This window comes from Chelonoidis abingdonii, chromosome 4 (assembly GCF_003597395.2).
Source record: "Chelonoidis abingdonii isolate Lonesome George chromosome 4, CheloAbing_2.0, whole genome shotgun sequence".
Lineage (NCBI taxonomy): Eukaryota > Metazoa > Chordata > Testudines > Testudinidae > Chelonoidis > Chelonoidis abingdonii.
In genome coordinates, this window is record NC_133772.1 from 130,626,507 (window position 1) to 130,642,368 (window position 15,862).

Genomic DNA, 15,862 nt, shown 5'->3' on the forward strand with positions numbered 1-15,862 from the left:
CGAATTACCTGTATGCTCCTTTAAAAGTTGCATCAAAAGGTAGTATCTCAGATTAATTTCTAGTCTGGATACACATTTTGTGTGTTTTTTGTAACATGACTGAAATAGTGGGGATTTTTACCCATAAAAGCTTATGCCCAAATAAATCTGTTTGTCTTTAAGGTGCCACCGGACTCCTCATTGTTTTTGTGAAATGTCTGACTTACACTTTAAACAGGATGTGCCTGAAGTAAAACATTATTTCAAATCCAGAAAGTCCCAAATATTCCCTGTTCTATTCCTGAGCCTTCCACTTGCCCTGCATTTCTTCGGGAAAAGTAATTTAATGTACAGTAGGAAGGATGGTTAACGTTGCCATTTATTTGAAAACACTGTGAAAGGGTTTGAAGAAAATTGCACTAGAATGTTACTTTGACAGCTCTGATGTAAATGAAGTGATAGTAGAGAGGGGAAAAATGTGTTGTAGACAGATAAGTAGCGTGGACAGCTGACTGCCTGCTCTATATAGAAGCCTGTAGATAACAAAATCATGTAAAGTAGTATATGCTGTATCTCTGATTTAGGCCTTGATTCAGGAAAGCATGTATCTTAATTTTAAGCATGTGCTAACATGATTTCCTGTACTGATGTCTTAAAATTCAACCTGTTAAGAATTCTTTATTAATAGCAATTACCTGTTAACACTTATGTTAATGCTATAGTCCAACTAAGAAATGTTATGCAAGATTTCTGTTTCTACTTGGAAACAGAAACTTTGTTACCTGCATTAGATATGATGCACTGTCCATTTTCCTACATGATGATGCATTCAGGAAAAGTTCAACTGATTTTTTTTCATAAATAAATGGATCTTTTGGTTCAGAGATTTTCAAAAATGACATGTACGCACTTAAGGCTAAAGCCTACTCCCTTTTAAGTCAATGGGGATTCGATTATTACTATTATTTATACTGATTGGGCCCTAAATTTAAAACAGCTCTGTGCCTTTTTTTCTGCGGTTTGTATTATTTTTAAATAGAAGGCTTTTTGTTTCACGTCATACTTTTTGGAAGTAAATGTAACATGTTTTACCACACCATGATATGAAACTTAATAACATTTCATACACTGAACATAAACTTTGCTCATCTTTGAAAAACAGGGCCTAATTCTGCTCTTACACCAGCGTAAATGCAGAATAATTCAACTAATATCAATGCAGTTACACTGTACTTACTAAAGGGAATATCAATATCAATATCCTTTGTATTTATAATAGGGGTGTGTGTGTATAATAACACACACACATAATGCATATGCCATTAATGATATAAAGATTACATAACATGTATACAATATACACTTATGCACACACAAATATGCATATACATGTATGTGTAACATACATAGATACATATCAATATATATGTGTGTGGTATGTAACAAATATATGTATGTGGGTGTAAGGTGTACTATAAACATGTTTATATAATGAATGGAGTGCATATCTCTACATTAAGTACAGTAGTTTGTATATTCTCAATGCAGTTTGTTTATTTAAAAAAAAAAAAAACTCACCTTCTCAATTTTTCGGTTACTTTTTCAAGTTCTTCCTGAGCACGTCTCAGTTCAATTTCAAGATATTGGCGTGTAGAATCAAATTCTGTTTCAAGCATTTCCAGTTTGTGGGTAGTGTAGGTTAGGCGCTTCCGTAATTCCCCCTTCTGTTCTTGCAAAGTACTGGAAGAACAAACACTGCAGTTATAGCATTTAGAAGTTCTGGAAGACTCTTTAATGATCCACTATTTTCAAGTGGCCTCATTATCCATATTTCCTCAAAAATATGGCTTTGTAGTGAGAAAGAGAACAGTACTTATTCATCTGTTTACTAATTTTTGTTAAAATTTTATTTAAAATGATCATGTTGACAATCTCTCTCCATCCATCCTTTCTAGGACACCCATCACTGGTATCCAAATGCTGTCACAGGACATTTTGTGGAAGTATCCTCAATAAAAAATATAATACATTGAAAACCAAATTTTGGTTTTATGTGATGTCTTTCATTCTGAAATGATCCAAAACTGCTTTATGTAATGCTGTGTACAAACAGCCTCAATTCCCCATCTTTAAAATAATAATCATGCATTATATGTAAAAGAGCAGTAAGACTGCTTGGAGTTCCGGTATGAAACTGCAGAAAAACCTGAGAGTCTCTGGATCAAGTTTAGAAATGTGAGCAACAAGGGTGATGTTGTGGTGGGAGACTCCTACAGACCACCAGACCAGGGGGATGAGGAGGAAGAGGCTTTCTTCCGGTAACTAACAGAAGTTACTAGATCACAGGCCCTGGTTTTCATGGTTGACTTTAATCACCCTGGTATCTGCTGGGAGAACAATACAGCAGTGCACAGACAATCCAGGAAGTTTTTGGAAAGTGTAGGGGACAATTTCCTGGTGCAAGTGCTGGAGGAACCAAAGAGGGGAAGAGCTCTTCTTGACCTGTTGCTTACAAACCAGGAAGAATTAGTAGAGGAAGCAAAAGTGGATGGGAACTTGGGAGGCAGTGACCATGAGATGGTCAAGTTCAGGATCCTGACACAAGGAAGAAAAGAGAGCAGCAGAATACAGACCCTGGACTTAAGAAAAGAAGACTTTGACTCCCTCAGGGAACTGATGGGCAGGATCCCCTGGGAGAAAAACATGAGGGGGAAAGGAGTCCAGGAGAGCTGGCTGTATTTTAAAGAATCCTTATTGAGGATGCAGGAAAAAAACATCCCAATGTGTAGAAAGAATAGTAAATATGGCAGGCAACCAGCTTGGCTTAACAGTGAAATCCTTGCTGATCTTAAACACAAAAAAGAAGCTTACAAGAAATGGAAGATTGGACAAATGACAAGGGAAGAGTATAAAAATATTGCTCAGGCATGCATGAGTGAAATCAGGAAGGCCAAATCACACTCGGAGTTGCAGCTAGCAAGGAATATTAAGAGTAACAAGAAGGGTTTCTTCAGGTATGTTAGCCACAAGAAGAAAGTCAAGGAAAGTGTGGGCCCCTTACTGAATGAGGAAGGTAACCAAGTGACAGAGGATGTGGAAAAAGCTAATGTACTCAATGCTTTTTTTTGCCTGTCTTCATGAACAAGGTCAGCTCCCAGACTACTGCACTGGGGAGTACAGCATAGGCAGGAGGTGACCAGCCCTCTGTGAAGAAAGAAGTGGTTCGGGACTATTTAGAAAAGCTGGATGAGCACAAGTCCATGGGGCTGGATGCGCTGCATCCAAGGGTGCTAAAGTAGTTGGCAGATGTGACTGCAGAGACATTGGCCATTATCTTTGAAAACTCCAGGCGATCTGCGGAGGTTCCGGATGACTGGAAAAAGGCTAATGTAGTGCCCATCTTTAAAAAAGGGAAGAAGGAGGATCCGGGGAATTACAGGCCAGTCAGCCTCACCTCAGTCCCTGGAAAAATCGTGGAGTAGGTCCTCAAGGAATCAATTCTGAAGCACTTAGAGGAGAGGACGTCGCGTCGGAACATCATGCATGGCGATGTTTACAAAGGCAGTCGTAGTCCTGCTTCTGCACTAACTAATTGGCTTTCTAGTGATGGAGGATAACCTGGAACTTTGTGAATTGAGCGCGTGGAACAGTATGAGGTGATGCTTATAACTTTATGCGTTATTCCTTGCCTTTGCAAAGCTTTGATACTCGGTCTCCCACAGTATTTGCCAGCAAGTTAAAGAAGTATGGATGATGATGGACTATAGGTGGATAGAAAACTGGCTTAGATCGTCGGGCTCGAGGTAGTGATCAATGCTCCATGTTAGTTGGCAGCCGAGTTTCAAGTGGAGTGGTCAAGGGTTGGTCCATGGGGACAGTTTGTTGAATATCTTCATTAATTGATGGAGGACGGCGTGGATGTGCACCCTCAGTAAGTTGCAGGTGACGCCAAAACTGGAGTTGTGGGTAGATACGCTAGAGGTAGGGATGGATACAGAGGGACCTAGACCAATTAGAGGCTGGCCAAAAGAATTGATGAGGTGCACAAGGACAAGTGCAGAGTCCTACTTAGGACGAAGAAGATCCCATGCACTTGCACACAGACTAGGGACCAATGGCTAGGTAGCTGTTCTGCCGAAAAGGTATGGGGTTACGTGGACGAGAAGCTGGATATGAGTCGAGAGTGTGTCCCTGTTGTCAAGAAGGCTAATTGGTATTTTGGCTGTTTAAGTAGGGGAATTGCAGCAGATCGAGTGACATGGTCATTCCCTCTTTCAACATGTGGTGAGGCTCATCTGGGGATACTGTGTCCACACTCACAGAAGGATGTGGAAAAAACTGAAAGATCCAGCGGGGGGCAACAAAATGATGGGGGGCTGGAGCATATTTTATGAGGAGGCTGCGGGACTGGGATTGATTAGTCTGCGTAGAGAGAATGAGGGGGGATTTACGCTGCTTTCAACTACCTGCAAGGAGTTCCAAGAGGATGATCTGACTGTTCTCAGTAGAGCAGATGACAAACAAGGAGTAATGGTCTCAAGTTGCAGTGGGGGAGGTTTAGGTTGGATATTTAAGGAAAACATTTTTCACTCGGAGGGTGGTGAAGCACTGGAATGGGTTACCTAGGGAGGTGGTGGAATCTCCTTCCTTAGAGGTTTTTAAGGTCAGGCTTGACAAAGCCCTGGCTGGGATGATTTAGTTGGGGATTGGTCCTGCTTTGAGCAAGGGGTTGGACTAGATGACCCCCTGAGGTCCCTTCCAACCCTGATATTCTATGTTTCTATGAATAATAACCTGTCTTTGTCTATTTAGATTATAAATTCTTCAAGTCAGGGATTGTCTCTTACTTTGTCTGTACAGTGTACAGCAAAATGAGGTCCCGATAAAAAGTTGGAATCCGTAGCTGCAACTGTAATGTAATAATACAGACTCTGCTAGTACTTCATTTTTATGTTGGCTTTGATTATGAGCTCAGGTCCTGATCTGGAACTTGAATCTACTATGACCTAGTGGCATGAGTGTTACCAAATGAATCACATTGTCATCGTAACAGGGCAGCTTGCCCCTTTAAGAGCCCAGAGCTCTTGGGCTAGTCAACCCTGTTCAATGAGCCCTGCCCTGCTACACCTGCACTAGGAAGAAAGCCCAGCAGTGGGGAACCAACTGGAGAAGAGAGCAGAAGGCAGGTAGAGGCCTGTGGAGGACAAGAGGTCCTCAAAAAAGAGCAGGGAGTAACCTAAAGGAGACCGGAGGGCTGAGGGGAGAGATGGTAAGCCACCTAGGCAGGACAAAAGCTGAGCACAGAGGGTGGGCAGAACAGTGCTTGTAGTAGAAGAGAGAAGACAGACCCTTTGGGGAGGAGGGTTTGAGACAAGGGCAGTTTTTTTTTTAAATTGCTTTGGACATGGATACTGTGGGAGGGGCTGAGTTTTGTTAATGACTTAGCTGTAGGGTCAAGTCACTGCAGCAAGCCACCTCCACAGCAGAAGTAGGCCAAATATCAGTGTGGGGAAACTGAGGTGCAAGTGGTATGATGCTGGGACTCACCATAAGGGGGGACTTTAGGAGAGTGAGCCCTGTACAGTCACCTTGCTTATTTCAATATACACTAAATATAACATTTCATAAAATTCCTTTGATGTCAATGGCAAAACTACCAGTGATGTCAAAGGAGCAAGGTTTTGAATGTAAACACAGCTTATGCCTGTACTTAAACTTAGTGTGCTGGAGCCTGAAAGAATGTCAAGGGGCTACATACCATTGACTAAAGGCCACATATAGTATTACCAGTCTCAAGAGAACAGAATTACCCAAAATCACGAAACTGGGGCCCAAAATTTTGATTTAAAAACCTATCAAACCATGTTTTTCAGGCTGTTTTTTGACTTCTTTTTTTAAACTCCCCTCTAGTCCACTGCGAATGTGTCTGAGATAATTTGCGTGCCTTTAAGGATGACTGAAAAGTCAACCTTAAAGGCACGCAAAAATGCATCTCCTTAGCTGCTCAGATAGAGATTCCACTCACCCCCTCCACACCGCGAAGGTAGGGGAACTGCCATCTGCTAACAATTCCCCTCCCAGCTTATTTTCTTTGGGGAAAAAATGGGCTGGCTGGGGACAAACTGACCTAATTATGGCAACATGAGTCACACTCACACATAGAATTTGTTAATGTGTAGGACTGATGAGTTACAGATACACACATGAAAGAACTTTTTAATTTATATCAATCACTCATAAATGATAATGTCTCAATAGAGGGATAAGATGAGTGAGGTAATTTTACTGGACCAACTTCTGTTGGTGAGAGAGACAAGCTTTTGAGCATACACAGAGCTCTTCTTCAAGTCAGATTGTTTAACGTAAGTAGTTAACTCATATTTCATGGGGCCATTCAAGATGAAGTGGCCCATTAACACCCTTCCAGTCAGGGGAGAAGGAAAGGAAGGGCTGCAAAGGCAGCTGGGGGAAGACTCGGAGGGTTGTTACTGGGTTATAGATTTTTGTAATTGTGGGGAGGCGGGGTGGTTCCCCGGTGCCCTGGAGAAGGATGAGCTCCACTGGACACCAGAGTGGGCAGAGCCAGAGTACTCCAAGCCCACCACCCCAGAGGGTCAGAGGCTGGACAGGAAGTATAAGATCCCAACCCCATCACTCACTCTAGAGGCAGCTGCTGGAGAGGCCAGATGCCTCCAGCCCAGCTTGCGCTGGGGAGACACTAACAACCAGTGGCAGACCTGGAGACTGGCTTGACCAGTTGATACTCGACGCGGATCAGCATGTGGGAGAGTCGCTGAGCCTATCCTTCACCAGCTACCCAGAAGAGTTGCTGATCTTACCCGTCGCCAGCTACCCTAAGCATCCAATGGTGATTGACCTCCCTGAAGACACCACCTTGACCTGGGTACCTCCAGAGAGGGAGTTGGGAAGTAGCCCGGGGGCAGCTGACCTGAGTCTGGCGGCAACACAGCCGGAACCCATGTCAGTGTGTTGCAGCCGGGATCCCCACTGACAGCAGCAGGCCTTTGGCCGCTGCTAGGTCCCCAGGCTGGGATGCAGTGGAGTGGGTGGACCTGCATCCCCCACTGCCTCCCAATGCATGGGGTGGCAGTCTCCCCTCTCCCAGGCCACTCAGAGCCTGAAGCCTGGGTGTGCTATATACCTGTGTTTGCTCAGCCCCTGCCTGAGGGCCTGAGCCTTGAACTCATCACTGCCCTGCCCTGACCTAGGGCCTGGGCTTGTTATCTGCTAGTTGTTACCTGTGTATGCTCAGCCCCCTGCTGGATGACTTGAACCAGGACTCCTGGGGCCCTACCAATTCCCCAGGGGGTCGTGCAAGGACTAAGGGAGGCGGTGTGGTTCCCTGCTACCCCAGAGAGTGATGAACCCTGATGAACCCTCTCTACAGTAATAAGCGATAAATCCAATGTCTCTGTTTAGTCCATGATTTTTAGTGTCTAGCAAAGTTATGAATTTAAGATTCCAGGCTTGTCTTTTGAAAGTGTTGTGCAGGTTTCCTTGAGGATGGGGACTGATAGGTCAGATATGGAAATAATTGCTTTGTGAATAGTGTTCACCCACAGGTGATATGGCGTTCAAGCACACTATGGGATTGGTTCAGCTTTTGCAAGAAGCAACAATTCCCTGAATCTCTTCCCTACTACTTCTCTGCCCAAGACTTGAGAGTGCTCCTGCCTCCAGGATGACCAGATGTCCCAATTTTATAGGGACAGTCCTGATATTCGGAACTGTGCTTTATATAGATGCCTATTACCCCTCCCCACCTCCATCCTGATTCACATTAGCTATGTGTTCACCCTACCTGCCTCCCACTTCTCTGGACACCCACCTCTAATCCCCATCCCTCCCTCCTGCCCCTGACATCCCCTGCAATCCATTTTCCTTTAACTCCTAAATTGCCTCCTGTTCTCCCATGCCTACTCCCTCTCACTTGTCCCATCCACTTTTCATAGTATCCATGCTGCTCCTCACAGTCTCTGTCCCGTCAAGGCCCCTGAACCAAGCGACAGCCATTTTGCCTGTGAGTGTGTCTTCAATCTAATTGAAAATAGTGGGACGTGGCAGCTATCTTTATTAAGTGCAGCCCCATTTCCACAGACAGACAGACAGTAGGGAAAGATGGCCATCTTCAGCCCCATTGACAGTAATAGGAGATGGTGGCCATACTGAATCAAGGAAAATTCACGAGTTGGTGCCTTTCATCATATTTTCATGAGACAGGTAAAATCTACCCCATAATTGCTAGAGTCAAGATAAAATTGTGAGAGTTGGCAATACAGCACTTATTTGACTTGTTTTTAATACGCTGGCTCTCATTGGTATCTCTTCTTTTTGTTACAAAAAGATCCCACGTATATTAAAGGAAAAAACTTTAAAAATCCTGCTTATTGTAACAGAGTAGCCTTAATCTTGGAAATAGCCTAATGTTTTGCCAACACCATGTGCTATTTTTATTAATTTTTTTGTATGATTACAGTTGTTCTTGGCTTACCACTAGTAGTTGCACTATTTTAAAAATAATATATCTTAATTTGGAGAACAAATGCTTCTCTGCTTAACATAGTCATCCGGATTTCTATTTTTTTCTCTTCTTCCTAAATGATCAGTACCTTGAAGGAATTATACACCAGTATAGGGCTGGATCCAAAGTGCGTAGTGAATCTTTCCACGGACTCCAGTGCATTTTGGAACAGCTCCATAGTGGTTGCTTATAGGGAAGTATCTTTAGAATTATGCATACACTTATAGTTAGCCTTACAATATTACAATGATACATTATTCTGTGAGCACTTTAGGAAGGAGAAAGGAGAAGCAGGAATACTGTGTTAAACAGAGACCGATTTGTTGCTTATGGCCCAAGTTAAGCAAAGCATTCAAACATGTGCTTAATTTTTAGGCAGATGCTTTAGTCCCCATGAAGTCAGCTTTGAAGGGTATAAGTGCTTATGTGCTTTGCCAGAAAGGGATGGGTTATTCACTTGCTTAAAGTTCAGTACGTGCTTGAATGCTTGGCTGACTCAGGACCATAGGCAACAACTATAACTATGTAAAACTGAAGAGAAAGTGTTGATAGAACATATTTAGGTTACTTTCAAGACCAGGGTTTATGCTGTTTCAGTAAGCAGTGATTCTGAAATGTGGGGCTGTCCATACACTGAGAAAAGGAGAGGACGGACCATTCCTAGAAACATAACCCAGCAACTTCTTTTTTAACTAGAAAGACCAAATTGTCTGTTTACCTTCTAGTATCAACATTTAAAAATGAATTAAAAATTACAACTCCTATTTAACATCTGTTTTAACTCATTCTGATGGATAAATTGGTTGTTTATTTTTTAAGATTTTTTTTAAGAGTTAAAAAGTATATGAGAGAGTTTGCTTTAGTAACATGCAGTATATATTACCTTCCATGTTAAACAATTGATGATAGGGTCAAAGGTGTGTGTGTAAAATCTATATAATTTAATATAAAATATATAAATAAAAACTTACAAAAAGTTGAAAGCTGAGAAATATAGAAATGAGATTCATGGGTGGGTGGGCAGGAAGAAGAGTAAGTGAAGAGAGAGAAAGAGAGGGAATGCTGAAAACCAGGAAACTCAGCCAAATGTTCACAAACAAATACATCAATAAGCCCCAAATTCAGGAAAGCACTTGAACATGTGATTAAGTCTATCCTAATTCAGGACAACACAATGTACATAACTTTAAGTGTGTGCTTAAGTCCTATTGACTTTCATGGGATTTAAACGCATGCTTAATTCTCTTGAATATGGATTTTTTCCTGAATCAGGGCCTAATAAATCTCCAGTATTGGGGTTAAGAATGAAAGCAGTGACCGATCCTAACATATGGTAGCATGGAGAAGGATTATCTATGGCTGTATATTTGTGCATGAATGAGTCACCATACACACACCTTACCATTAGACACAAGCTTTACTTTGCTTCCAGTTGTCTGTGGAAAAACACAGGAAGCAAAGGTAAGACAACATGAGACAGAAACAACACTAGACAAGGGAAGAATATTTTCTTTCAGAAAGAAAATGTAATGGGTCAAGTTCAGAGCTCGCATAACTCCAACAGGGTCAGTGGAGTTCAGGGATGAATTTGGCACAAATTTTCTTTTTCACAATTTTAAGAATTTTCACAGTTTCAAGAATATTTGACATGTTTTCCTGCATTCTACATATGCGGTTCAGCTCTGAAACCATTTCCCCTCACTTCTGAGCACTGATAATCCCACACAGTTTAATGCTATAATTCTTTTTCTGTCTGCTTGGTGATATAATTTTCTTGTTCTACAAATCTGGTATCTATAAAAATAGATAAAAAATGTATCTTTTTGGATAGTTTTCATTGTGTATCACTCTGATTTTTTTGATTGGCAACCCATACAATGTTGGAAAGGGTTCATGCTGTTTTGATATAGCACTGTCAAGAAGGTACGAGAGAGAGATTGATCAAAGGTGGATTTTCATGCAGTTGTGTCAATTACATTGCATTTTTTCTTTCCTCCTAAACAATGACTTTCCAAAACCTAGTTCCATTTAATGCAAAAGTGCCTTTTTTCCCCCAGTTGTCATAAACCAGTTCTGCAGAGGGAAGATAACTATACCCTCTTAACACTAGAGAATCACTGCATTTTAATTCAGGATTTACCTACTGTTGCCAACAGGCATTCACAGTTCTTCATTGCATGGTATATATTCTTTATTATAATTAAAAACACAGGAAAATGATTTAGTGGGGAAAATAGAGTGGACCTATTCTCTTCTCCCCCCCCCACCCCTTCTTCATCAAGACATCAAGCATCTAGACAAAGATTTAAAAAAAGGAAAGGTAGGAAAGACAAGACCATGGTTACACTACAAAATTATGTTGATTTAAGTTACCTTAGCATACAGCTGCTGCACTTATTAAATCACTTGTGTGTGCACACTTGGCTTCTTGAGTTGGCAGTGTGCTTCCTCACTAGGAACACTTGTATTAATGCAGAATGCAGTGCAGCATGGGTACATATCCCACTGTGCAACTTGCCACATTCCAGTGCAGGGTCTTTTGGGAAGTCCTTGCAATGCCTGATGGGGCCAAAACGAGTTGCATGGGGTAACTAGGTGCATGGGGTCAGTCTCCCATAATACAGTGTTCTCCATTCCATAATTTCATCTGCAGCCCATAATATTTCACACTTTCTTTTCAAAGTCCCACAAACCCACATGTCCCTTTTCGCTGTCCACCATCTCTGACAGAAGTACTATTGTCATGAGTGTTGCAAGCACAGAGCACCTAATCCTTCAGTATTTGCAGAGCCATAAGAGGAACTGCAGGAACCATAATAATGTCTTGGAGGCTAGATTGCTGTGGGACATAGGAAGAAACAATTCAAGGTTGTTGGTGGCATTCATGAAGCAGCTGGAGATGGTGGAGCACTGGTTCTGGGCTCGAGAAACAAGCACTGACTAGTGGGATTGCATTGTCGTGCAGATTTGGGATGACAAGCAGTGGCTGCAGAACTTTTGGACGCACAGGCCATATTCCTGGATCTGTATGTCACACTTGCCCCAGCCCTCCAATGCAGGGACACCAAAATGAGAACTGCACTGACAGCTGAGAAGTGAGTGTTGATTGTACTGTAGAAACTTGCAATGCCAGAGTCGGGAGTCAATTTGGAGTCAGAAATGCACCGCAGGGGCTGATGTCATTCACGTGTGCAGGGCCATTAATCACCTCCTGCTACACAGAACTGTGACTCTGGGCTATGTGCAGGACATAGTGGATGGTTTTGCAGCAATGAGGTTCCTGAACTAGGGTGGGGAGGAGTGATAGATGGCACACATATCCTTATTTTAGCATCAGACCACTTTGCCACAGAGTACATCAACAGAAAGGCTGCTTTTCTATGGTTATGCATGTGCTTGTGGATCACTGGGGATGCTTTACCAATATCATTGTGGGCTGGCCAAGAAAGGTGCATGACACATGCGTCTTTAAGAACACAGGACTGTTCAGAAAGCTGCAGATAGGGACTTTCTTTCCTGACTGACAGATTACCATTGGGAATATTAAAATGCCAGTAGTGATCTTGGGGGACCCAGCCTACCTCTTGCTCCCCTGGCTCATGAAGCCATACACCAGCCATCTCGATAGCACCAAGGTGTGCTTCAGCTGCAGGCTCAGCAGGTAAAAAATGACAGTTGAATATGCCTTTGATCATTTGAAGTGTCATTGGCATTGCTTACTTAAAAGATTGGATCTTAGTGAGAAAAATATCCCAATGGTTATAGTTACCTTTTGTGTCCTGCATAATATATGTCAAGCAAAAGGGAAAAAGTTTCTCCTGGGGTGCAGGGCAGAGGTGGAGTGGCCGTCTGCTGAATTTGCACAGCCAGATACAAGGGCTATAGGAAGAGCTCAACATAAAACTATATGGCTCAGGGAAGCTTTGAAAAAACATTTTAATAGTGAGCCAGAGTATTGTGTGTTGTTGTAGTGTGCTCTACCTGGTCTTGCTCTTTTGTGGCCCAGAACACATCATGTAGGGATTGCTGTGTATGTAGGAATCTAACATTGTCAATACACCTATTAATGTTGTTTATGAATGATGTTATGGGTTCTGTGACACGGTGCAGTAACAGGAAATTGATCGCTGTCAGACCTGCTCCTCACCAGCCAGCATATGTTGTGAACTAATAAAGATGAATTATGTTCCAAAAGATAGACTTTTATTCTGTAACATAAACCAGGCAAATAAAAAAGACATTTAATAAATTAAGGGAACAGAACGTATGAAGGGGAAAGAACAGTCTTTTTCATTTCAGGTACATATACACAAACTGTGTCTTTCACAGCAATGTCCGTGATGCTGTTATTTTCTTTAATGTCCCCCTGGGTGGAGGCAAAGCAGCTTACATCATCTTCACGTAAATTGCACAAATCCCTTTTGCCATATGGAATGTTGAGGGGGTGTATAGGGAGGTCCCAATGCAGAGTTTTATATGGGCTGCAGAGGGAAGTGAGCATGGGATTTTTGAGCCTGCAAGTCTAACAGAGTCTGAAGCATCTCTGTTTGCTGTCTGAGAAGGGCAAGCACCTTTCTCCTCTCCACTCTAGCTTTGTCTAGGCTGTCTGCAAGGATGATCCTCTAGGCCCTGTGCTCATTCTCTGACGCAGCACTGGTTTGCAGGATCTCCTGCAACATGTTATCCTGAGTCCTTTTCTTTTTCCTCCTTATCTGGCTCAGGCATTCTGCAGGTGTGGAGAGGGAGATCCTGACTGCCGCAATGGCAGCAGCTACAGATACAACGCACAGATGTACCATTGTCAGTGTATTCATACTGGAAATCAAAAGTTAAGATGCTCATCTCACTCTCCTTCCTTCTCAAAATGTAAGCACTACATTCTCACTTCTGCTTGGGACTGATAGAGGACAGCGTCAAACACAGCACCAGTCATGGTGAGTATGGCCCTTAATGAGGGAGGAATAGCTCACTAGTATGATTATAGTTGTATAGGGCAATGGAACTGAATACTGGTGCCATTTTCCACCGATGGTGGTGATTTTAGCTGATATCTCACTCCTGAGGGTAACAGAGGCAGAGAGAGAGCACAGCTGCTGCTGGCATCCCGATGCCACCTGGGTTCATATGCTGCTAGCCTGTGTACTGCAATGGTGCCTGTTGAAGCTATTGCTGAGTGACTTGGGAAAGTATCCTACCATGGAGGAAGATATAAGGCAGCCCTCCCCAGAAACCTTCAGCAGAGGATTGCAGAGTACTTCCATGGAAGTTTCACCAAGATCTCTATGGAGGATTCACAGGCCATCCCACTGCATATAAACAAACTGCTCCATGTAGCTCCCACTGCCTAATTCTAGAGGGGAATGAAAAGCAAATAGCAACTCTACCTCTCGGTTGTTTCACTACCTCTTCTAGCTAAAATTTAAATGGGCAAATCAAAAGATGCATCCTGCTTCTTTGGAGGTGCCATCCCTGTAATTTCAAAGTAAACAGCATGCTTATCAGAGGTTCTTTCCTCTGCATCAGACTCGCCAGTGCTTGACTGTCAGGACAGGCTGGACTGTGGTGGTGTTGAAAACAGGTCTTGGTTTGCTGCACAGTGGGATTCCCCAGTAACTTGTCCTCCATACTCCTCCTCTTTCTCCTCCACCCCCTCCTCCTCGCTGGTCATGGCAGGGGCCTGGGACTCAGGCTCCTCAGAAGAATACATGGTGTTCTTGGAGGTGGTGGTAATGTCTCTGCCAAGGATGGCACGCAGGTTTTGTAAAAGTGGCAGGTCTGCGGCTCTGCACCAGATCGATTGTTGGCCTCCCTGGCCTTCTGGTATGCCAGCCACAGTTCCTTGGCTTTCACTCAGCACTGATGCTGGTCCCTGTTGTAGCACTTTTCCTACATCCTCTGAGCAATCTGCTCATAGATGTCAATGTTTCTGTGGCTGGTTTGAGCTGTATCTGCAAGTCTCTTCTCCCTAACGGTCCAGGAGATCCAACACCTCTGGAGCATGTAGCAGGCATGGTCAGGTGGGCAGTTCCACTCAACAATGGAGAGCTGCTGGGTGTGCTTGCCAAGCCAGGCAACCAGAAAAAGGAATTTAAAAAATTTGTGGGGCTTTAAAGGAGAAGGAGGCTCCTGACTCCTGGTCAGTGAAGTTCATAATGGTGACCAGCCTGGTCAGTGTGGGACAACTGGAGGCCAGTAACAGTCAATGTAAGTAATGCAATGGCTACAATGACACTGCGTCAATCTAATTACATCGAGCCTGACTCTATGCCACTTGGGGAGGTGGTGTTATTAAGTTGGGATAGCAGGGCACTTACGTTGACGGGAGCCAAATTTATGTGAAGACACTTCCACAGCTAGGTTGACATGAGCTGCCTTGCATTGACCTAACCATGTAGTGTAGACCAGGCCTAAGTGGAAATATGTAGCCCCTTGCACAGTACAGCTCAGAAAGGGTCTAATCCTGCATTTTATCACTTCCCCAAACTCACATCCTCTTCAATAATAAATTTTGAATGAGCAAGGAATGGCAGGACAGAACCCAACATCCAACAAAGAAATAACTTGTGCATCAGTGGTTCTTCATTTCCTCTAATGATCTCTAAAGCACTTCTGCTGTGATAACTAATGGTTTTTAAGCTATTATCCATTTTGATTAGCTAAAATCTCTCTATAAAAATATGGATAGTCAATAAGATTCTAAATATTTATTCTATCTACAGGCAACCTCTCACTGTAGGATGTTTTCACTTTCCTTCATTAAAAATGTGCTTGCAGACCTTTCATCATGTTGTTCTCAGCAAACTGCTCTGTTCCAAAATTTAATACATATTTTATTGGCTTGCTTATATGAATATAAAGCAGACATGAAAAACTACTTTAGCACCATCATGTGTGTCCATGAACAGTGTGACTACCCAGATTTGCCAGTACTGGACCATCAGGGTTCTAGAATAGATCCTTCTGAAGAAGTGCCCAGGCCTGTCGGGTACCCTAGAAGGCACAATGAAGGTCTGCCATACTCCTCTCCAGTGTCTGCCGAGTCATATTATTGCCTGGGGTTTCAGGGGTTAATTCCTAGTCAAGATTCTGAGACAACTCAGGGATGCATTACTGACGGGGAGCTGACTGTGGAAGGGTGTCTTACTGTAGAGGAGAAAGACAAGGGTTGTACAGACCATGGCAGAAAGCTCTGAGGGACTGCAGGAGTTGTATATGGTCTCTACTTGTCTGGTGGTTACATTTTTAAATGTTCTGCTTGCAGAGCTGCAGGGAAGGATGACATTTTTGCAAAGCTAATGCTCATCTGGGTTAAGACCACCCAGGGACATAAACTGGTAGCTC

The 15,862-nt window shown here is 43.0% G+C and overlaps 1 protein-coding gene across 6 annotated transcripts in view; it reads right to left on the reverse strand.

Annotated features, from left to right (window-relative positions):
- BEGAIN (brain enriched guanylate kinase associated) overlaps positions 1-15,862 on the reverse strand; it is a 263,709-nt gene that overhangs the window by 99,516 nt on the left and 148,331 nt on the right. For all 6 annotated transcript variants that reach the window (XM_032763503.2, XM_032763500.2, XM_032763501.2 and 3 more), the window contains one exon: positions 1,558-1,719. In XM_032763503.2, the coding sequence (XP_032619394.1) occupies positions 1,558-1,719 (162 nt within the window). The remainder of the gene's footprint in view (positions 1-1,557; positions 1,720-15,862) is intronic.